At 40.1% G+C, this 24,162-nt stretch overlaps 1 protein-coding gene across 2 annotated transcripts in view; it reads right to left on the reverse strand.

Moving 5' to 3' along the window:
- The window catches only part of SLC13A4 (solute carrier family 13 member 4), a 57,780-nt gene that overhangs the window by 23,274 nt on the left and 10,344 nt on the right, over positions 1 to 24,162 (reverse strand). For both annotated transcript variants that reach the window (XM_089527862.1, XM_089527861.1), the window contains exons 2-7: positions 11,287 to 11,415; positions 6,854 to 6,990; positions 4,860 to 5,041; positions 3,749 to 3,803; positions 2,152 to 2,191; positions 616 to 693 (exon numbers count right to left, since the gene is read on the reverse strand). In XM_089527862.1, the coding sequence (XP_089383988.1) occupies positions 616 to 693; positions 2,152 to 2,191; positions 3,749 to 3,803; positions 4,860 to 5,041; positions 6,854 to 6,990; positions 11,287 to 11,415 (621 nt within the window). The remainder of the gene's footprint in view (positions 1 to 615; positions 694 to 2,151; positions 2,192 to 3,748; positions 3,804 to 4,859; positions 5,042 to 6,853; positions 6,991 to 11,286; positions 11,416 to 24,162) is intronic.

The raw sequence follows: 24,162 nt of genomic DNA on the forward strand, positions 1-24,162 counted from the left end.
ACCAGGTGATTGAGTCTGGGTGGCATGTATCCCAATTAAAGTATCATTCTAGGGCTTTGTGAGATATTAAAAAATGATTTCAAGTCCAGTCAACCAGTGGTGACCACTAATTAGGACCACTGGTGGTGGTACTCCTGTCATCACTAGATAAGCTTCACTGGGGAGCATCAGTGAGGCAAAGGGAGACATGGAGCACTTTGCTAAACCCAATGGGAAATATCAGTTTATATCAGCTATATTGTGAGAGAGGAAAATAGGTAACTTACATGGGCAGTCCTGTTCTCAAGTGTCCTGAAGTTTGGATGAACAGTGAATCACAAGGTAATAAATAAAAGAATGGTGAACCTAGGGTTATCAGTTGCCTGTGTATGGAATGGTTTGAGTGTTGGACTATGACTCTGGAGACCAGGATTTGATTCAGCCATGAAATCCACTGGGTGATCTTGGGCAGTTCACATGCTCTCAGCCTCTGGGAAAGGCAATGGCAAATCTCCTTGAACAGCTCTTGCCAAGAAACCCCCATCATAATTTCACCTTAGGGTCATCTTAAGTCAGACATGACTTGAAGGAACACAGCAATAACAATGTGTCCCACACAGAAGCAGGTTTTCTCACCTGGGTCCGATGCTGCCCATTGGTTTTGGAGGTTACTGTTCCAATTGTGTTGGCTATCATATGTACACCATTCATATTCTATGGGAAGAGAAATGTCAATTCATTAGAAAGCATCATTTTCAGGGATATTCCAGGAGACCCATGGAATGCCAACCTTGAAATTCCTCAGGGAAGATTTTATGCATGGTCAAGCTTGCAGTAACTATGTTACAGTTGCTGCCTGTTCTATCAAAAAAGTAAGTTAAGATAACAACAAACATTCCATATGTCCTCCCATCTTGTTTTCCATTGTTTTTCTCCTGTAGTGTTTAGAGGCCAAAAGTTCTCCCAAGTAAGAATGTAAGCCTCTCAGATACTAAAAAGTTGCAGGCTGCATTGCTCTATAGTTCCTTCCCTATTCAAAGCCACAGGTCAACTGTTCCAGCATTCCAGACACACAGTAGAAAAGCTGAATTTGACTATCTTTCCTTAGTCCAGGATATTGTAATGAACTTGAGCTGAATCAAGGGATGAATTTGTTGCAAATATTACATCTAGAACACTCAACATTGACTACTGAACATGCACAGGGGAGTTGTGGAAGACTTTCTTTGTAAAGGCTCTCCCTGCACAAAGATTTTTTCTTGTGGGACTTCTGCAGAACTGAGGAACACAACTCTATTTTTTGTACAAATCATTAAAAAAAAGACAAAGAAGTTCCCAAATGGAAAAAAATCTCACAGTAGTTGACCATTTTCTTCACAGGGTATCATTACGTGTCAAGCCACTTTTTACTGTCAGGGCTGAGAAAATGTATGAGAAATTCTTTACTAATATAATAATAATAATAATAATAATAATAATAATAATTACCCATACCCTGCTCTTCAGCCAAAAGGCCATCAGAGCAGTTTACAAATTGTTAATTGGACATTTCCCTGTCCTCAGGCTTACAATGCTGCTATAATTGATGCATGTTCTCACCACTTACTAAACTGAATGAGTTGCAGGCTCTTATCTCATATGCCATGTGGAAGAGCAGATTATAAAATGAAGCCTACAGAGTGTTTCACATGTAATTTCAATCCACCATTTGAAATAACATGCATGATCTTTGAGCTCCCATTAACTGCTTCTTCACCCCTTTCATTCCTTCCATGCTCCATTGCTTAAAATTTGGCACTCAGAACTGAACAAGTATGAAAAAAGTCTTCCCCACTGTATGGACTTTATGCTTTTGTTAATGCAGCCTACATCTGCATTACAGTGGACTATTTCACTCCTTTGGTAATCTGGATACATCAGAACATTTTTGAAATAAATAAAAAAAGGAGAACAGCCATTCCCAAATGGTTATAGTCCAAATATATTGGACTCCATCCCCAACCGTGGTGATTATGATGATGTCTGGTTCTACATAGTAGGAGGTCATCAGGTGGGAGCAAGCTTTGTTAGAAGGAGGGAGAAAGTCAAGTAATTACTATTACATTATCCTGTTCTGTTTTCTGTAACAAAGATGATTGCTTTATAAAGAACAATCTCCTCCTATGAAAATACCTTGGAATGCATCAGAGAGCTGAAGTCAGCAGTTGTAGCACTACAAGAAAAATGAAAAAAAGAGGGATCTTGTTATTATTAACCTTATGTACTATTTCTCTAGTCAATTTGGCTTCAATTTATGGTGACCTACAAATGAAAGGCCTTTAAGGGATCCTGTCATTAACATCCCTGCTCAAGTCTTGCAAACTTAGGCCTTTGGCTTCATTTATTGAGTCAGTTCATCTGTAATTCAGTCTTCCTTTCCTCCCTAGTGTCTTCAAGTTTCCCAAGCTTTTTTTTAAATTTGGACATTATTAATATCCTTCTTTCCTTTTCAAAAATGAGACTTAGGATGGCTTACAAATGAAAACAAGTACAATATAATATACATATACAAAAATTAACATCAGAAAGTAAAACATTTAACTACAGTGTTAAAAATGTAAAAGATACCATCAAAATTAATAATTAAATTTAGATTCAGTACAATTAAAACCTGTAACCTTTACAGCACTCTATTGAAAGACTTTTTTGATCTCCCCATAAAATCATTCAGAGTGATTCATGCAGACCTACTACTCAATACATTTACAGTCGATCATGGTGTTTAACACATGTTGGACAATCCTCACCATAAGACCCTATGAGAAAAATTAGGCTGACTAGGATTGGCCTCAAGTAATTTGTTGAGTTTCATTATTGTCCAAGCAGAAATCATGGTCTAGAACAGGGTAGGCTCCAGGCATGTGGAGGCTCTTTGTGTTTCAGTAGAATATAGGACCCACCAACCAAGGCCACAGACAGAAGTGAATGTAGTGTTAAAGGATTCTGAACCCATCAATCAATCAATCAGTCAATCAATCAACCAACCAATCAGTCAATGAAATGAAATGAATGACATTCACAGTCCTTTCACATAAATATCCACTCTCTACTACCCCAAGCTTTCTTCATTTCAGTAATGTCTCTCTGTGTGTGTATGTGGGTATTGTTGTAGTTATTTTTGCTGTAGCAGAAGGGAAGGAGTCATTTCCATCAGGACTGTAGCTGGGAAGGGAAGGATTAAATTCATTGAAAATCATGGTGATGGGGGGGCATATTATATTGGAGCCCCTTGGATCGAACTCACAACCTTGCAGTACAGGCATTTAACCACTGCGTCACCAGGGCTCCATCAACATCAACATCATCATATTTGCTAACCCTCAAATAAAAGCAGTATTCAAGTGCAGGCCTATGATTCATGGAATGGGATACCTTACCCTGATCAGACTGTGGGCTGTTGATCGTGTCTGGTTTAGCCATCAAATTAAGCAAAAAGTCCTATTTGATTCCCACCCTTCTTAATGCCCATTCTGTTTAAGTAATTTAATGTCTACTCTGAATCATGCAAAATGCCAGGTTTTTCCTCTTTCTCTGTGCCAACAAGGAAGAGAAAAAGACTGAACTTCTAACCAATCCTGCTTCATTTTACTTTTCTCAACATCCCCTCTTTTGAACCTATGTAAAGCAGCCTTTGTGATCTATCATTTGCTCTTCCTGCTTTTACATTTTATCTCATTGTGATCTGAAAGGGTTCAAATGCCCATTAGAGCTGGACAGGCTTCATTCTTACTCCTCGTTGATGAAAATGAGCTCCAGTGATGCTTGCCCACGTTTGTCACTGAGACCTGTAGCAAAAGAAAGGGAGGTTGGTGAATATGTGTTCATTTCAGCATCCATGTAAGCAATAAGGCAAGATCATATTTTTGATTGCTTCTAACAAAGTTTTGATCTAATGTGATTTTTTTCTGAATCTCCCTGATATAAAGCTGCCTTATGTGAGGCTTTTAAAATTAATTTTAAAGCCCCCTATGCTTAGCAAAATATTCTAGAGGCTTTAAATTTAAATTTTTATTTATGTACATCTGTCTGTCTGTCTGTCTGTCCGTCTGTCTGTCTGTCTGTCTATCCACTCACCCACCCACGCACAAATCTTGGAAGCAAGTGAAGTGAATTCAAATCTAAATAATTCTTGGTCTTGCTGAATTTTGGGTGTGAAACCAGTGGCTGATATCTTGCATCATCAGATGTAGCTATGATTGTGAAACTATTTCTGCTGATGCCATCCCTTCAAAACCTACCTCTTAAGCCAGGCAATGTACCATTAGTACAATGGTTCTGGGAACTGATTGCTGCAGTAGTCTCCTAGTCATGGGGCATGCTGACACAGGCAGCTGCAGAGCCCCTTTGGAGACCTGCTACAACTACTTCTCCCAATGAACCTCACAACTGGAAGAGTGCTGAAACCACCCTTTCCCAGAGCCCTGATCTGCAGCAGCCCAGAAGCCTTTCAACTGGGGCACTGCCTGATTAAGAGATACGAATTTGAGGTCACATTCTGTCTATAATGACTGTAAATGTGTATCCCAAAAGTTATGAGATTGTTAAATCCATTTTACAATCTCTTAAATATTGAACAGGATGCCAGTCTACATTTTATGGACCAGTAGTGTGAATGAAGAAATCCATTTTCCATTGCAATCACCACCACCACCACTTTCCAATAAGTCCTGTCACCCTCAACCAGGCAGAATGGTAGTTGGGAATGAATGAGAACAGAGAGGAAAGGAACCAACTAGAAAAACTAGACTAGATGAACCTTTGGTCAGACCCAGTAATGCTCATATGATAACTTTTTTAAAAAAAATGCAGAAGAATAGTGGCTATTATCACTTTGTACATACTTATTGTCTCTTTCTCTTCCAGGATGGTGTTGCCTGTGGTACCATTCACCTCCTGATCCTCCTCAGCATCCACAAGTTCCTGCAACACTGCTTCTACAATGGGCATCACCATGGCTGTGGTAGATGTGTTGGAAAGCCACATGGACAAGATAGTGGTACAGCACATAAAGCAAAGGAGGAGCCTGAAATACAGGAAAGAAAATACCTTCTGGGAAGCACTGTTAAAAATGTTTCTTATTTCTTTTTAAATTCTACCATTCTGGTAGATTACCAGATAGCAGCCCCCTGCTTGGACCCACTCATTGTGGTGGCCAATGGATTTTGTGTTATGAGTGTAGGGAATCCACCCTGGGGTTTATTAGAGGAGCCATTCAAGATACTGAGCCTATTTTAGGTGGATGGAATTCAGCACATTGGATAGCTCCTTTATAATATGGAATGCATTTCCAGAGTGGAGTTGGTCCTTGCCTCTCCTGAGACAGAAGCCAGTAGCTGTTATTGCCTCCTCCTCCAGCACACACACTACCATCCTTATTGTTATCAAAATGCTCTCAGGCAAGTTCACTCTATGTGCAGTAACTATCTGCTGTGAAGATGCATGGTAGATAAACACGCTATTGACAATAACATGAATTTTCTGGAATGTCTGGGAAGTATCATGGATTTTCCAATTTACCCTTTAAAATCAAAGACATATCAAAATTAGGCAGCCAAATGGTAGTTATTTTAGTTTCTATTATTATTTTGACTGTATTTTTCCTAAAATGGAAAAAAAAGGGGGATGGGGACATCTGGTTTTTTTCTACTTCAGGAATCAAAAACAAACCTTGAATGGCATAGCCAGCATTACCATGATACATAATGAAGCAGCTGCTTCAACAGTGGCAAGTACTGCTAACTATGATTCAACAGCTGACAACGCATCGGCCACCTCAGGCATCAGAATAACATGACCCGGGGAAAATCTGCAGTATGGGCATCACAGACATTTCTCCTGTGCTCTCCTGGCTGTTGGAGGATAGAGCTGTGTGTGCCACCAAAAATGGCTCAACTCTATATCATGTTTGTCTTCAATCTCAAGATAGCCTGCTCCCATCAGGTGCATTGTAAAGTGGAGAATATTGCCTCATCATAATTGAAATAACATGAAGAATAAAGGGGCAGAACTATTTACTAACAGAAAATGTGCCAGAAAATTGTGTGCTGGTAAAATTAAGCAACCAGTGCAAATAGGTTCTCTGTGTGGAAATGGAGGAAGCCAGCTAAGGATGGAACAATGTTTAATACTACTACTACTACTACTACTAATAATAATAATAATAATTGCACAAGCATTTGCACTCTCTCAGAAGATGCACAATTACGGTTTCCAGGGTAGACAATCTATTTGACTGTTGCAGAGTGAGAAAACTTAAGGTCTTTGCCCCTCACTGTGCACAACTGTGGGATCCACAAAACTATACTGGTGTATATTTAGACTGAGCCAATAGTGTGTAGGCTCTTGGCTAGAGTTTCACAACATTCACATGAATCTAGGACCAGAAGTAAACCAAGTTGGGTTTGGGAGAAACTCATACTAAGTGATTTTGACATGATTATCTTTTGCTTTTAGTCAGCAAAATATCTTGGGTCAGCCCCACTGACTGGTCTAAACTGGAAAGGGAAAATCCCAAATTGCTGCTCTGCCCCAGCTTCAGAACCTCTTGGATTGCCCCAGGCATGGAAAAGGTAGGATTCTAACTAGTGTGAGAGCAAAACAAAGACTAAAGCAGCAGCATGAAAAATAGGAGAGAATAAGTAGGAAGGGAAAGAAAGAGGAGACTATTTTCAGACTAATGAATTATATCTCATACTTCCCTTAAGGCACACAGAAGCTAATTTCATTGACTTGTAACATTTGTTTCTAGCAGGCTGCTGGGCTCATATTATTACATATGACATTTAATGGCTGCTTGTGTTTTGTTTTGTTTTTAATTAGCCGCTTTCTCACTCACATGCCAGGTTTTGCTCCTGCCATCATCACCATGCGCAAGGCGATCCGTTTGTGGAGGTTCCACTTTTCGACCGAGGCTGCCACGCAAATTACTCCAATGAGGAGCAGAGTGGTGTTCTTGATGTATTCTCCAGCCACCTAGGGGCGGAAAGGATATTCAAAAATATTGACAAAATGGCAACAAAACCCACGTTTTCCCAAATGTTGAGAAATCCTCATAAGGAGGGTCCTGGACTGATGAGAATCTGCAGGTCAGAACTTATCCTGCACAAAATTCACATGTAGTCATTTTGTGCAGGAAAGAGCATTTTCTGCAGAGGAAGCAATGTGTGCATAGAAATATTATTTTCTGTGCAAAAAATGGTGTGTCCTGTGCATAAAATTGTGTTTTCTGCATGAAACAACCATGTGCAAATTTGAATAGTGAATAGGCTTCAAAACTATATGGTTTTCAGAGACTTTCTTGTAGTGGAAAAAAAGGTAAAAATCACATCAATTTCTTTTTTATTTAATTCCTCCTTTTCTTAATTCACTTTGTTCCACAAGCCACAGCATTTAACATAATAATAATTAGACAATCCAGAATTCTGTGAAATGAAACACAGCATAAAAGGGTTCACTGTTTTTATTAATATCTATTTGAGAACTTCCCATCACTACTCTGGGGAAAAACAACAACCCAGTGATAATCTTGGTTGTCCCAAGATTCTTTTTGTTTCTTCCTTTTGCTAATCTTTTGTTGAGAAATATATATATATATATATATATATATATATATATATATATATATTCCATTGCCTTACTAATATCTTTAATACTAGGGATAGCTTATTACCAGTGGCTGCTAATCATACTTAGGCCAGTTTTGGATCAATGACTATTTAAGCATGGATTGATAATTTTTCTCAGGTTGTCATCCAATAACTGGGTCATTTCATAGAACAAATTCTGGCAGGTAATATATAAACATGACAGACATTTTTTTTCAGGATTTGAAGGTAGGTAGAACTTCCAGGCTGAACATGAGAAGTGAAGAATTAGCAGCTCTTCCTGTTTGATTTCTATATTGAATGCTACCATTAATGTTATTTACCTAACAGTTTTTCCATAGTTTAATAGTAGGGAATATTTGCATGCCAGATTGAACTCCTGGTACTTCTAATTAGGGCTGACAAAGACTTCAGTATGATTCTCCAAAGATCTGCTGCCAGTTACTGTTGCTCTAGGATATGTAACCTGGCACCTCCCAGATGTCTTTGACTGCCACTCCCATTATCCCTAGCCAAGGGATATTTTAGCTGGAGCTGATACAAAATAAAATCCAAAACCACCCATGCCATTCTGGAACCACAGACTTTGAGTTTGCAACCTTAAGTTTCCTTTCAGTTGGTTGTTGTAATATGTGAAGCCCACAGAGAGACTCCATTGATATTCTGTAGTTGTGTTACATGCAGGTTCCAGGTTCAATCCCTTTCTCAATATCTATTTGGGCAGAGGCAACTTTTACCATATTAGGTTGGTTTGACAACTTTGTCCTTCTTTTGGAGATATTACCTATCCACTGTGATACCAGTGTTGTAAGCTCCAGACTGGACTACAATACTAGGCTTTGTATGGGATTGTTCTTCAAGACTGTTCAAAATACATATTTGATTTAAGTAGGAGCAGCCTGCAAATTAATGGGAGTTAAGAGGAATAAATAACACCAATTGTGAAAGAACTCCACTGGGTTTCAATATATTCCTGGACATAATTCAAAAGGTCAGTTTTGATCTTTCAATCCCTAAATAGCCTGGACCCAAATTGCCTACGGAAGTGTGTTGTTATTCAATAATAAGATATTCAAAAGAGGCCTTGCTCAAAATCCCATATTTGGCTGGGGTTAAATTGATGGGTTATGGAGCAGGATAGCACCTATTTTATAGAACAACCTCTCCAAGGGACCTCATAAAATCAACACCATTGCATAAAAAATTAAAATAAAACCATTAAAATGGATTGCATTTTTAATTTAGTCTTACAAGCCTTTAGAGACCAGTGAGGACATTTTAAACCCATAGACTTGGTTACTATTTTATTTCACATTTATTTATTTTAACCATTTTAATATTGCATTATATTTTTCATTCTAGATGCATTCATTTTACTGTATTTATTATATTGTAAGCTGCTACAAGATTTCCTTGGAAATTTATATCATTCTAACATAAAGAATGAACATCTGTTCTTACTAATTAAATCCCTGTGGATTTACCTGAATAGTATGCAATTATCTCAAAAAGGCTCCTTACAATGTTATAATTGTTGCTATTATTATTATTATTATTATTATTATTATTATTATTATTATTAGGCTTGCTTCCATCTGCTCTTGTTTCTTTTCCCAGCTCCTACCTTACGTTTGTCTGTGCAACAATATTAATCAAAGTATCACTGAATGGAAAGAAAAGACTCCATCTAAACTAGCAGCACAAAAGCCTTTATTATCCCACTTTATCCCTTTAACAATTTTTTTAAAGGGGGAGAGCAGAAAAAAAGATTAATGTTCTTAAAAGCATAAGGCTCTGTGTAATAGGAAGCAGTTTAGCTCTGGTTTGCATGGGAAGAGAACTTTTGTCATGTTTGTTAGTATGCCAAAATGATTTAGCCTTGATCTTGCAGAACTGCCATCTGCTGATGCCATCCAGTTCTCTGGATGAAGTTACTGCAGGCCTGTTGTACAAAGCTAGAGTAATGAGAGATCAGACTGCTGGGCTAGGATTTGAGAGATCCAGGTTCTGTTCTCCCCTGAACTGTGAAATTCACAGGATGATTTTGGTCTAGTTATTTTCTCTACAACACTGGGATTCTGTTAGGATAAAAATGGGCAGAGGAGAGCAATGTGTGTCATGTTCAGCATGTTGGTAGAAAAGCAAGAAATAAATACAACTAATCAGTTATAAATTGTAAGGCAAGCCACATTATCTGAGGGGCTGTACAAATCATCCCTTCTTCAGCTGGATCGGGGCTATGGCAACTGCATGCCACAGCCCTGATCCAGCCTTTCCAGGGTGCAAAAAGGAGCTGCAAAAAGCGACTCTTTTTTGTGCCCTGGAAAGGGCATGATAGCTGGGGCACCACGGCTATATGGTGCTCCTTCAGTGCTGCTTCATATGGACACAGCACCAGAAGAGTGTTGTGATGTCACGTGTCGTGTGGGGCAGCCCATGGCATCATGGTGCCCTGGCGGCAGAGCCGCTGTGTACATCATGGAGATGCTATGCACGGACTCTGCCCCCTAGCCAGCCCATAGGATAGGATTGCTTCAGGAATCAGCCTGAAGGCACAAAACCAAAACTAAGCCTACTTACTTGGGTATAATTTATCAGTAGTGGAAATGGAAGCAGGTATGATAGGCTCACAGATCAAGTGGGTAGGGAAACTGGCTAACCTACTTCCCACATCAAGATGGACTAATGTCATGCTGCAATGCCCCTGTCATACCAATGCTGGTAAGATGTGAACTAGCTCTATATCAGTTTACTTATACCTATTTAAGAGTATGTATACTCCACTGAATTTAGTGAAACTTTTTACACACTGAAACAGGATGCCAGTTTCACTAAAGTCTCTGGAAATTACAGCTTATTTGCTCAAATAAACCAGTGATGAACTAGGAAAGCAGCGGTACTGCAATAATTCCAACACCACTGTTGGCACCATATGGACCAATTACATCTCACTGAATTCAGTGAAAGTTATGACTTAATGATGCTCAGATCACAGCACTCTTTAGAACTGGATCTCAGGTTTCATCCTCTTGCCAAGTGATACATCTCAAAGGATATTCAGGCAGACATATGACACCCCCCCCCCATGATATCTTCCTTTCTTTTACATCCTCAATAGATATGTTCCTAATGGGTTACCCACTATTCATTTCATCCTCCAGTATTTTCTACCAATGCATACTCTTTCTTAAATTATGAGAAATGAAAAGTGACCTTTTGGACTCCAAGAATCCAACAGACAGCACAGCTAGAGGCCATGCTAGCTGATGGAAGCAGGGAGTTGTAGTCCAAAAATAACTTTCCTAAATCCTGGAAATATAAAGTTTCCACCTTATGGAGAGGGGAGAAAGAGTGGGAAAGGCCAAAAATATGAAATGGCTCCATGTCTTTTTGACATAAGGGTTCCTTTTAAGTTAAAAAAGAAAAGAAAAGAAAAGAAAGGCATTGGAGGTATGGTTTGAAAGGAAGTGCCACATTTAAAGTATTTTTGAAAATACAAAATATAAGTTACATTTAAAAGAAAATACCAGTGAACACATTAACACTGTATGTTTCCACTGTCCATTGGCAGCCATCTAAATGACTGAGTGTTATGACATCCACCCCGGACACATAGGTGAATCGGCCCTTGGGACCACAGAAGTTAAAGGAACACAGATCTGACCTCGCTGGACTTCATGACTCCAAACAGTGGATAGAGGAAAGCAGGAACGAGAGCTGCTGCCCCAAGTGGCACTGCTTCTGAAACCCAGTACACAGCCGTCACAATCAGCACATATGCACATGATGCTTCCTGAATGAGAAAGGAGGAAGTAGTTCAGTGTTATGCAAACAGTCTGCCTTTGTGTCATGGTTGGCCCTCTGTTCCCAGTGCTCAGAGGAACTACCATGGAAGTATCCCGAAAGTTACAAATGAAAGATCATGTTTCCAAGGTATAGCAACCTCCCATTGCCAACTGAAATGATTTTATATAGTGACCATGCTACCTGCTTTGACTTGTGCACTTGTGCACCAATGCATACTTTTGCAGATCAATGTTTTCAATATACAACAATTTCTCATTCCCAATTGAAATGATTTTATACAGTGACCATGCTCCCTGCTTGTGTACTTTTGCAAATCAATATTTTCAATGTACAATAAGCTCTCATTGCCAGCTGAAATGATTTTGTACAATGACCATGCTACCTGTTTTTACTTTTTCTCCTTCCCCTCTCTGACTGTTTCCCACTTTTTATCATGTCCATTAAATTGTATGTCATTTTAAACTGTGGGCTACATTACATTCATTTGTAGAATGGCAGTATATAATACCACATGGCAAACATATAAACACACAACACTTTGAAGGGATGCATCCACCAACCTTTAGTAGTAATTTTTCCTGTGAAATATTTATGTTTGGACAAATAGTAGTTTATAGCTGTTGTGACTCTTCATTCATGTTTGCACATAAATGATGATTTAGCACTACAGGCAGCTGTTGGAATGAGCCAAATGAATGCCTTGTGCTTACACATCCCCCATGCATCTCCTCGTCTTCTGCATAGTCAAAAGAAGGATTTTGCAGCATTAAGTTTCACTTTCACAGATGCTCTTTTTTTCTAACAAGTTACTTTGGTGATTAGTTGCTTCTTTGCAGTAACTAGTTATTGTTTTGACCATGACTTTAATTCATTATTTTTCACTGGAATGGAAATTGTCTTGTTACTGGGGATGTGTTACTGTTTCAGTTTGAGTAATAGGATAGGAAGTAGAAATATACATGGAAGGGTTCCTAGTGCTGCAGCTGGGAAGTGCTTTGGGTGTATGTAAACTGTAGAGATAATGTAGTTTGAGTGGTGTACCACCATCTTATGGAATCCTGGGATTTCTAGTTTTACGAGGTGTTTAGCTTTCTTTGCCAGAGTGCTGGTGCCTTATAAAACTACAAATCCCAGGACTCTGTAGGATGGAGCCATGGAAGTTAGTGTGTCAAATTGGATTATTTTTACAGTGTAGATGGACCCTTTGTAATGCCTTCTCACAATTTCCAATTGCAATATCAGAATTGGTCTCTTGATGGAACCAGACAGCATTTTCCAATGGCTGAGTAGTAGTAAAAGTAGCTGGTTTGTGCTAGCAATGAGTAATTCAGTGGGTTTTCTCCCTGTATACCACTAGCTGTCAGACGTATGATCCACTGGGGATTCAGTTATGAGTCAAATAATTAGTTCCAAAAGATCATCATAAATTCCATTTAGTTCAAAGGTTGGGAAATCATTAGGCAGGAGTCTGAGAATTGTAATCTATAAAAATATTTTCCCAAGCTTTAAGTTAAACAAGCTGGCATCATATACCATGCTTAGATATTGTGTGTCTAGATAATGAACAGAGCAACCTCCTATACACTTACCTGTCCCCTTTTCTGTTTTATTTTTGGTAATGCATTGAAGCCACAGAGATAGATATCTGATATGGTCCCCTTTTCCATAAGGCATCCCTACTCCAGCTGTTTTATGTTATTCATATTGTCACTGAATGCATCAAATGCCATGCTGAAAGGTAAGGTGTTTTCCAAACTACCGCAGAATACAGTTTTTCCTGAGTCAGGGTGGCCACCTCAGGCATTAGATCTGAGGTGTCAAAAAATGGCAGCAAATATTCTTAGTTAATTGTTTTTTCTTATTCTGTATTTATTGCTAGGGATGAGAGGTTCTTGTGGGTTTTTTTTTTCTTCATGGGCCAAAATACTGGATTTTGATACCATGAACATTGACTTTGTGGGTTTCCTGCTCTGCCTCATGCAGCAAACTGTTTTAGACCAGCTCTGCCTTGTAACATTTGTAGATTACTTTCTAGTAGGGTGCTGGGCATCTATTGCTACATACTACATTTAATTACTGTTTGTGTCTTGGATTATTATTATTATTATTATTAGCATCTTCACTCACATGCCTGGCTTTGCTCTTGTCATCATCACCATTTACAAGGTGAAGGTGTAAACCAGAAACAGGATACAAAGATGAGATCTTAAAACAAAAATGTTTGATGGACACAGTCACTCATGAAAGAATAACATGAAGATAGACCCTGATTCTCAGGGAATCTTTCCTCCCCCCCCTCCACCATGCAAGCATTTTTAGGATATCAGACTCTTCCAAGAAGAGGTTGTATGGTGACGTTAGGGTAGGGTAATTGGATTTGCCACAAACGGTAGGCCTCTATGGTCAAGATATCATCCCAAGCCGTGTTAGATCTAATGATAACATATAGGCTGTACAAACCAGCATCAAAGTCAGCATGGGGGAGGAGTGGGGCCATGGTGTCCGCATGGTGCCTGCATGGTGCATGCCCCGACTCTGCCCCCATGCCAGCATGACGCTCTGCACCCCACCACATGGTGGGTAGTGTCATGATGCTCCTTTGGCACTGTGTCCAGATGATGTAGCACCAAAGGAGGGCAAAAAAGCCATGGCGCTAGCAGGTATGGTGCCCTTTCCATAGAAAGGCCGGATCAGGGCCACGGTGTGTGGTTGCCGTGGCCCCGATCGGGCAAAGAAAGAGGCAGCTGCAGGCCACCACTTAGGTACGGTCTGTTCAGACTCATATTCAACAAACCTGAAAAGAATATTTATCTGCGAGATAAATCCAGACCCAGGCATGGCATATGCTAGAGCCCTGATGGTGCAGTGGTTAAATGTCATTGCTGCAGCTACAAGGTTGTGAGTTCAATCCCAGGGCTCCAAGGCTGACTCAGCCTTCCATCCTTTCGTAGGTTGGTAGAAAAAATACCCAGCTTGCTGTGGGCAATTGGTATACAGATTGTAAACCACTTAAGGAGTTCACTGATAAGTAATATAAAAATATAAATGCTATTGCTATTGGTGCCCTCATGACCCTCGTTACAGTTTGGGGGGAGCTTCTGGTCTGAGAGGTACTTCTCTTTTTGTAAAATAGATGGACAACCTGGAGGATGTTTTGTCCTCTTATTTCAGACATGCCAGATACAGAGCTTGGAAAGCTTTCTTTTTGTGGACTACAGTCTCCAGAATCCCCTACTTTGTACAATCAGCAATCATGCTGTCTGAGAGATTCTGGGAGTCATATCCCTTCAAAGGAATTTTTCTCGGCTCTACCTCAGTGTCTTTCTAAACACATCTGAAGCCTTTCTCATTCATTGCTAGGAAAATAATCCTGATTTCTTCAACCTAAGTGGCAAATTTATTCCTAGCAAATTGTTTAGAGCTGAAGCATTATGCAGAAGGGGATTCTAGTGTTAATTCAATCAACTTACTGGGGAGAAGTTGGCTTCTATGACTCTTCAAAAGTTGGCATCAATGGTTCAGATGAAACAGCAGTTTCAAGTTGCTCTACAGCTTTAAACAGGCGCACAGCAGCTCTTACAGTAATATAATCCCCCACTTGAAACTTTGTTTTGATACTTAACCATTATGTAACTTTGATTCATGTTGTAAGCTTTCCAGCAGAGGGTCCATTATATTGCTTCACTTGGGGATCTGACTATATTAAGGAACAGAGAACTTTTCTCAAGTTCCCAGAGAGGAAGAAAGCGAAGAAAGCAGTCAGAACTTGTGGCTTTGCCCAAATCTCTGCAAAGCTTTGCGATTTGCACACAGACAATCATGAATACAAAAGGTGTCCCACCGTCACCAAGGCAAGGGAAGAGTCAATCATCTGAGAGACGGACAAGATGCAATGGGCTTTGATGGAAATGATAAAACTACTTTTTAATGTGTCAAGCTATTAGTCCATTGGCTCAGTATTACCTGATCTGATTGGCAGCTGCAGGAGCTCTTCAAGCTCTTTCTCGTTCGGCTTTTATGAATAATAAAAATGTATTGCAATTTATTCAACTAGCTGTTTGCATGGATTTCACTGCTGTTTTTACCTACTGTTTCTTTAAAACTATTTTTGGTTCTTATATATTTGTATGTATATCCTTCTGCTCTTAGCCACTTTGAACACCATTTGGTGGAAAGGTATAGCAAAAAAATAAACAGGAGATGGGGAGGTAGAATAGGCACATAAGAAATAAGTAAGACATAATAGGAGATGCCTGGAATTGAACCTGAGGACTTCTACTTAGACAGTCTGCTCTATTAAAGTCACTGGAGTTTATCACATGAGGGACAGGGTGTCACTGTCCCATCCCTGTCTCGTCCCCGTCGTTTCCTTCTTGCCTGATCATGGGAAGGACTTTCACACATGACTTATCATTGTCCTGGCAGGGAAGCACAAGTGAAAGTGATCTCACAAATCACTTTTACATGTAAGCATGCTGAAAAACGCTTTCAGCCATCAGCTGAAAGTGCTTTCTCCTGTCATTTGCAGTCTTTTGTATTAACGGAAGAACCTACTAATACCATGATGGTTGAAAGCACTTTCAGCTGACAGCTGAAAGCACTTTTCAGCCCACTTTCATGTGAAAGTGATTTGTGCAGTCACTTTCACTATGGGTACGGATGGGTCATGGATGGGATAAGGATGAGAGAGCAATCCCTTCCCTATGACCTGTCCCCTGACTGATAAACTCCACTGACATGGGAGCTACTAACTGACACTGTTTAAGGGAATAAACATTGGGGGTATACTTATCAAATTTGCAGATGACACCAAATTAGGAGGAGTAGCTAAGACCCCAGAGGACAGGATCAAGATTCAAAATGACTTTGATAGATTAGAAAGCTGGGCCAAGGCTAACAAAATGAATTTCAACATGGAGAAATGTAAAGTACTGCACTTAGGGCGGAAAAATGAAATGCACAGATATAGGATGGGGGACACCTGGCTGAATGAAACTATGTGTGAAGGGGATCTGGGAGTCCAGTAGACCACAAATTGAACATGAGTCAACAGTGTGATGTGGCAGCTAACAAGGCCAATGCGATTTTAGGCTGCATCAATAGAAGTATAGTGTCTAGATCAAGAGAAGTAATAGTGCCACTCTATTCTGCTCTGGTCAGGCCCCACCTGGAATACTGTGTCCAGTTCTGGGCACAACAATTTAAAAAGGATGTTGAAAAACTGGAGCATGTCCAAAGGAGGGCAACTAAAATGGTGAAGGGTCTGGAAACCATCTCCTATGAGGAATGCCTTAGGGAGCTGGGGATGTTTAGCCTGGAGAAAAGAAGGTTAAGAGGTGCTATGATAAACCTGTTTAACTACTTGAAGGGATGTCATATTGAGGAGGGAGCAAGCTTGTTTTCTGCTGCTCCAGGGACTAGGACCCAGAGCAATGGAAGCAAGCTACAGGAAAAGAGATTCCACCTGAACATTAGGAGGAACTTCCTGACAGTAAGGGCTGTTTGACAGTGGAACAAACTCCCTCGGAGTGTAGTGGAGTCTCCTTCCTGGAGGCTGGATGGACATCTGTCAGGGATGCTTTGATTTAGATTTCCTGCATGGCAGGGGGTTGAACTGGATGGCCCTTGTCGGCATGTGGGGAGTGTGTTGTTAATTCCTATCAACAGAATTCACATTTCCTGTGTAGTGACAGGTCAAATTCTTCAACATTTTTCCCTCTTTTTTAAAGTTCTGATGATGATTATTCACAGAACACACAGCAGGAAATAGAAATTAATTCATTACAGACATGTATTTCTTTGATTTTTCTATACGTCACTGTGAAGAGTTGGCAACTGAGTTGTGTGACTCAGTATTTATGCTGGACATGATTGAGCAAAATGCATGGTTAGACCTGTGCATGTAGCTGAGTGTCTTGCTTATTTTCCAAACAGCACTCTCCAACTGTGCTTCATGATCACAAGCAATTCTGGAACCTGAAAGAGTCATACAGAGTTGATGGGGTAGGTTGGAAGTCTGATATTTGGGGTTCGGGGGAGTAAGGAAAAAAAGTCTGACCATACAAACCTAACTTGACATTAAGGCAAAAGGAGTGAGTGGTCTGGGAGTGGGATTTTGAGAGGGTAAACAATTTTGTTCAATTTTTTTTGTTAGCTACCTTGAACAACATAAAATGCATTTAGTCTTTTTGTGTGTGCATAAAATTAATATCTAAATGCTCTTCTAAACAGGGGGATAGGAATCATGCAGCCCACAGGTCACATTGAGACCCTTTCAGAAAACAGTGGGTGGGTTCACATGCCACATGTATCAGTGAAGCCCTTTGGACACTCACTGATCTTCTCCAAGTCTCTGGCACCTCCTAAAATTTTTTTTTGGGGGGAGAGACTTATTTATCAGGTTTTTTTCAGTGTTTTAAAAAATCTCCTGGGCCTTAGGGGTCTGATAAGTCAGAAACAACTTGAAGGCACACAGCAACAGAGGCTATAACATGCTGTTTCAAGGAGATCCCCACTCTGAAATAGCCAGGTCACCCCCAAACATTCTAAGATACAACCAGAAGTAACATATCATTACTTCCAGTTTCTAAAATGATGGCTGCGATAACATTTTTTGTAGCCCTCCAGAGGAGCCAAAACTTGGGTGATACTCTGAACAAATCTTCCTAAGAAAACACCATAAGCCTTGGGTTGCCATAAGTGAAAAACAAATTGAAGGCAAACAACAACAACAACTAGCTCTCCAGGTGTCATGGCCAGCCAAGAGCTGGACTCAGAGGATGAGGAGGAGGATGTGATTACTCCAATGCAAGGGGAAATTGAGGTTCTGTCCTGGACTGTGGCCAGCACAAACAAACACACGCCGATAAGGATGGCTCAGCAAGGTAATTAGCTATGCAGCTGGAAACAGTCCACAAACCTTGCAAGGATTGAGCAAGAGAGCAAGCCAAAAGCCAAAGCCAAAGTCAGGAATACAGAGATCACGATAGTCAGTCCAGTCCAAGGTCAGGTCAGCTAGAAGGTAGCAATAGTCCAGTTCGTTCCGAAGTCAAGAGTCAAGGCAACAAGGAGTCAAGATACACAGAGCCAGTGCAGGCAGCAATCACACCAAAGGATCATGCAATAAACTCTGGCACTGAGTTGGCATCTCTCTGCTCGTTAAGTAAGAGACGCTCTCCCCCATGCCACCTGAGGCTGATTTACTAATTGCCTCTCCGCAATCCTCCTGGATCTACGCACACAAGCACTCTCAGCCCTGCGTTGCCTAAAGGAAGGAACCTCCAGGCATGATTCCTTCCCAGAGTCACCTCTAGGCTGTTGCACCACAAGAGGAATCCCACCAGCACTAGGGCCTGGCTGAGCCTCCTCCTCTGGGGCTGGGAGATCGCAGCTGGGATCTGGCAGAGCAGGATTAGCACCTGGTGTAGCCTCAATTTCCCCTTGCACTGGAGTAATCACACCCTCATCCTCATCCTCTGAGTCCGGCTCTTGGCTGGCCATGACATCAGGCCCCAAAGTCTAACTATTGAGTTTATCACATGGGAGAAATTGATAGTTTAAACAGTGATTACCACTTAAACCACTTAACCCGACAAAATCGCACAAATCGAGATTAAAATGCGATTAAACGTGATTAACATTTTCACACACAAGAGCAATTATCCTGAGAATAACCAGGGAGTAACCAGGCAATAAACAGCAAAAAATCATTCACAGGAAAATCTATGAATGATTTGTTACTGTTTATTGCTTGGTTATTCACGGGATAATGGCACTTTGATAGCTTTTCACCACAATGTCGTGTGAAAACCATTAGTGCAAGTGTGCGATTATCTTGGGATAATCGCGCTTTGAACGCGATGTCATGAGAATGATAATCTTGATCGTGCAGTTTTAATGGGTGAATCATTGTTTATACTTCCAATTGTCCCTGCATGATAAACTAGTATGTCTTTTCTAAACTAATAAACAGAAACATTTAGATCAACAACAATAATTTATTTAAACTTATTGGAAGGTGAAAAGTAGTTAGGGAGACATCTGGTACATTAGACTGCAAGAGAACAAAAGGTTTGCTCAAAGTTGATAGGTAAAAGCTGAATGAATTATTCGTATCTATCTTCACTGCAAAAGATGTAGAAGAGACATTTGTACCTAACCTGACTTTTTCAGATTGAGCATCTGAGTCAAACTGCGGTGACAAATAATGAGGTGCTAGAGCTTATCAGCAAATAAAAAATGAGTACATCACCAGTTTCAGAGGGCATGTGCCTGAAAGTTCATAAAGAAACTTAAATGTGAAATTGCTGATTGTTCTAAGCAAAATAAGTAACATATTTTTTTTTGGGGGGGGGGGGGAACCATCTGTTCCAAGAAATAGAAAATAACAATTTTTTAAAAAAAGTATGGAAGGATTAGAAAATGTCAGTCCTTTTCATAAAAATATAGAGTTGTAGTCCAACCCCATGTTCAGTGCAGGGTCTCCACTTAAAGCATCCCCAACAGGTAGCTGTCCAGACTATTTTTGAAGATGTACAGAGAAGGAGACCCCAGCACAAGGCAATTGGTTCCACTGCTGAACAGCTCTTAGTGCTCTTACTGTCAATATGTTCCTTCCAATGTTCACTTGAAATCTACTCTCCTATAACTCCACACCATTAGACCTGCTCCTCTCCTCTGAGATAGCAGAGAACAGGTGTGCATGCTCCTCTCTGTGGCAACCCTTGAAGTTTTTATACCATCCAATCACGCCTCCCTTCAGTCTTCTCTTTACCAAGCTGAACATGCCCAGCTCATTCAACCTTTCCTCATATGTTTTGTTCTCCATATATCTTATCATCCTTGTTATTCTGTGCATTGGTGTATACGACAGTTTGCCCTCCGTATCCATAGATTTACCCATCCACAGCTTGAAAATATCAAAAACGAATATACCAAAAAGCAAAGCTTGATTTTGCCTTTTTATATAAGGGACACCATTTTACTATCCATTATATTTAATGGCATTTGAACATCCACCGATTCTAGCATCCACCAAGGGATCCTGTAACCAAACCCCAGCAGATACCAAGGGCCCACTGTATAGCCATTTGAAGCTTTGTTTGTTTTCATTTATTAATTTACTGCCAGTTTTTCTGTGGATAGCATTCTCTTCCTTAGCTACTCCTCTAGAATTCATATCCTTGTGTTTAGAGTTTGCCTTTTGGCTTATATTGGTGTTAACATCTCCAGCCCACAAGGATTGTTTAAAGCTCTGTTGATCAGACCTTCCATACTGTTACGAAAGGCATACTTCCCAGTTTTCAAGAGCTGCATCCCATCTATATTCAGAGGTCATCCTGGACTTTGCTTGTCATAGTTGACAGGAAGATGGAAAAGAAACTGCATAGATGGCTATGCAAGAACAGTCCAGGACATTTTGCTGACTGAGGTGCAGAAGATCAGATCCATGCCCCTGTGCAGAAGTTGATTGGACTGCTAGTTGAGCCTTAGTTCAGTACTGATGCTTGATCTCAAGGCCTGCCCTTGAGTCTCCTATGTTCATGGGTCATTTTGAGGCATTAGTTGGCTCACCTTCAGGCAAGAAGAAAGGGCTGAGTGCAAATTTTCAGCTCAGCTAGTAGAGCAGCAACGTACCACCCTTTGCGAGACTTAACCAATTTGTTGCTTCAGCTTGCAAAAACTCTGGGGATTTCTGTATTTACTTAGTTGTCTTCCTCCAGTTACCAGTTGTCACACCAGGTCTCATCCCCTGGTCTGCTCTACATCACCTTCTGGCTAAAAGCAAGCAGGCTAGATTAAAAGTGCCTTATCCAATCTCCCTAAGTAAGTGAAAAGGAATAATCCCCCTCATTTCACCTTGATCTGAGAACAGCCCCGTAGATAAGATTTATGTCTTTATTTCCAAATATAAAAGTAAGTTCATTTTCTCCCTCCATATATGTATGAATGTGAATGACAAGCTGTGAGCAACCGTAGTTGATACTTAATGCATAACACACTATCATACCATCAGGAGATCATCCCTAGGTCTCAGGCATTGGTCTGGAAGCCTTAGAGCCTGAGATGATCCTGAACTGGCAATCCTATCAGTGGACCAGTTTAGGGAATAAAGGACAGGCTATTTATTTATTTATACCTGTATTTATACCCAACCTTCCACAAAACTGGAACTCAAAATGTCTTGTACAAAGGTATGTTGTGCACACAGTTTTGTCTTCCAGCAAAGGGGAACTATGGCAGATGTATGTGCATAGAAAGAACAAACAAAGGACTGCTGTAGACTCCCATCTACCACTTGAGGTAAACACCTTGACTTGAGTCTTACTAAGGATGGTCTTGTGGATATGCATAAAGATTTACTGAGAAATGGTTTGGGATGCATTAACAAGGAGCCAATAGAAGACTTCCAGCAACATTAATCTAGCAACAAGAGGAATTTTAAAAGAGATGTTTAGATGTATGCACATTCCTTATGCAAACACTAAATATTTTAACAAAAACACAGCTTATATATGTTTGGATTATAGAATAATAAGATAAAATAAAAACCAAAGAAGCAAAGTTTCTTACAGTGGGCAAACATAAGGAGAGTACTTGTTGTTGTGTGCCTTCAAGCCATCACATGGTTTTCTGGAACTGAGAGTATGTGACTCACCCAAGGTTACCTGGTGGATTTCCATGGCTGAGTGGGGAATCTGATCTCATAGTCCAATAATAAAGCCACTAGCTCTTAAAAAAGAGTTCTCCAGAGTGCCAGTCTTGGGGGTAAAGATGGGATACAAATGAAGTTAACAACAACAACGTTCTGCCTCTATTCTTCTAGGCCAACATGCTGAAGCTCACAGGACTGAACTGCACATAAAGCCAAATTTGTTGTTGTTATGTGCCTCCAAGGCAACTACAACTTACAGTGGCCCTATCCTAGTGGTTTCTTGGCAAGATTTATTCAGAGGGACTTTGCCATAACTTTTCTCTGAGGCTGAGAGATGTGACCTGTCCAAGGTCACCTAGTGGGTTTTCATGACTGAGTGAGGTTTCAAACCCTGTTCTTTTATTGTTGCACCCAGGCAACTAATATTCAATAGCATACTGCAGTTGAACAAAAATGCTCTATGTAGCCATGATGACTAATATCTTGACTGGCAAGCAGTTAGAGAGAAAATAATTCACAATAGAAAGTTTTTTTTTAATTAATCCCAGCTAAAAATTAATCGGCTTCTGTTGGGCTATTTAATGATCAAGTAACAGGGCTGCTGGATGACTAGGCTATTTAATGATCAAGTGCTTAAAAGCCAGCTTGTCTTTAGCTGGCACTGTGCTAATCTTTTTCCATTTCACTTGACTTGATTTTATGATAGTCAAGACTAAGGAAAAAGTTGAGAGGTTTTTTCTAGTTATGTAACGTTATTGTCTGCTCTCCCATTGTTCACACAAAATACAAAAGGATTGATTAGCTTGGTCATTCTTATTGGCATTTTAAAATTCTTCCTGGAGAAGGCCAAGGAACACCACACCTGTGGTTCTGTTCTACCAGTAGGTCATTTGTTGAGAGGACACTGGAATAAGAAGGTTGGGTTTCTCATTATCAAGAAGTGAAACAGAAATTAGGCCCTGCATTTAATACAAAGCTCCTTTAGTGTTTGGGCAACCACTAGAATAATGGACAGTTATCCTTGGTTCAGGTTTGATGCTTTACCAATGGTAGCATCCAGTATCCATACACATTTGTAATTCCACCTTATTGATATATGGAAAATCAACTCATTTAAGATGTGATGCTGGAGAAGAGTGCTGAAGATACCATGGATGGCCAAGAAGACAAATAAATGGGTTCTAGAACAAATCAAGCTCAAATTCTACCTGGAAGCCAGGATGTCTAAATTGAGACTGTCATACTTTGGCTACATCATGAGAAGGAATGAATCATCAGAAAAGACAATAGAATCATAGAATCATAGAGTTGGAAGAGACCACAAGGGCCATCCAGTCCAACCCCCTGCCATGCAGGAAAGCACAATCAAAGCATGCTGGGAAAGGCAGAGGGAAGTACAAAGAGAGGAAGACCACATGCCAGATGGTTAGACTTGATCAGACAGGCTTTTAAAACAGATTTTTTTTAAAGAATGGGCTGGGGATATTGTATTCTTTTTAAACTGAATTTTATTCTTTTAATTAATAATGTGTTTTAATACTGCAACAGTTTAATTTTATTGTTTACTTTTGTATTATATATATATATATATATATATATATATATATATAGAGAGAGAGAGAGAGAGAGAGAGAGAGAGAGAGAGCTATCAGCCACTGCTTGTGTGTGTGTGTGTATCCATCCATCCCACAATAGCAGTGGTTGGTAGCTCTCATGTAGATAGTTTACAGGGTTGAATCGGAACTTCAATGATGCTAACAGAAATGTTGAATGCTATCTGCAAAATACGGTTTGGACTAAAACATGATGCAATTCACCACCCCATCCACCATCAATCATTTTCATTCCAACTATTCCTACTAAATGTAAGGCACAGAAGATTAAGGGAGAGAAGAGTCAGATACAGCTCCACCATTCCTAGCCCAGGGGCAGATGAAGGACCCTCCCTCCATTCCAACGGCCACCACCCTGCCTTTGGAGGGAGAGAAGAACTGATAGTATCTACTGGACCTGTTCCCCTTCCCCACTCTTTTTGTGATAAGTCTTTTTTAGATTGTAAGCTTGTGGGCAGGGAATTGT

This window comes from Sceloporus occidentalis, unplaced genomic scaffold (assembly GCF_023333645.1).
Source record: "Sceloporus occidentalis isolate IW3139 unplaced genomic scaffold, rSceOcc1.0.p SCAF_5, whole genome shotgun sequence".
In the NCBI taxonomy this organism is placed as follows: Eukaryota; Metazoa; Chordata; class Lepidosauria; order Squamata; family Phrynosomatidae; genus Sceloporus; species Sceloporus occidentalis.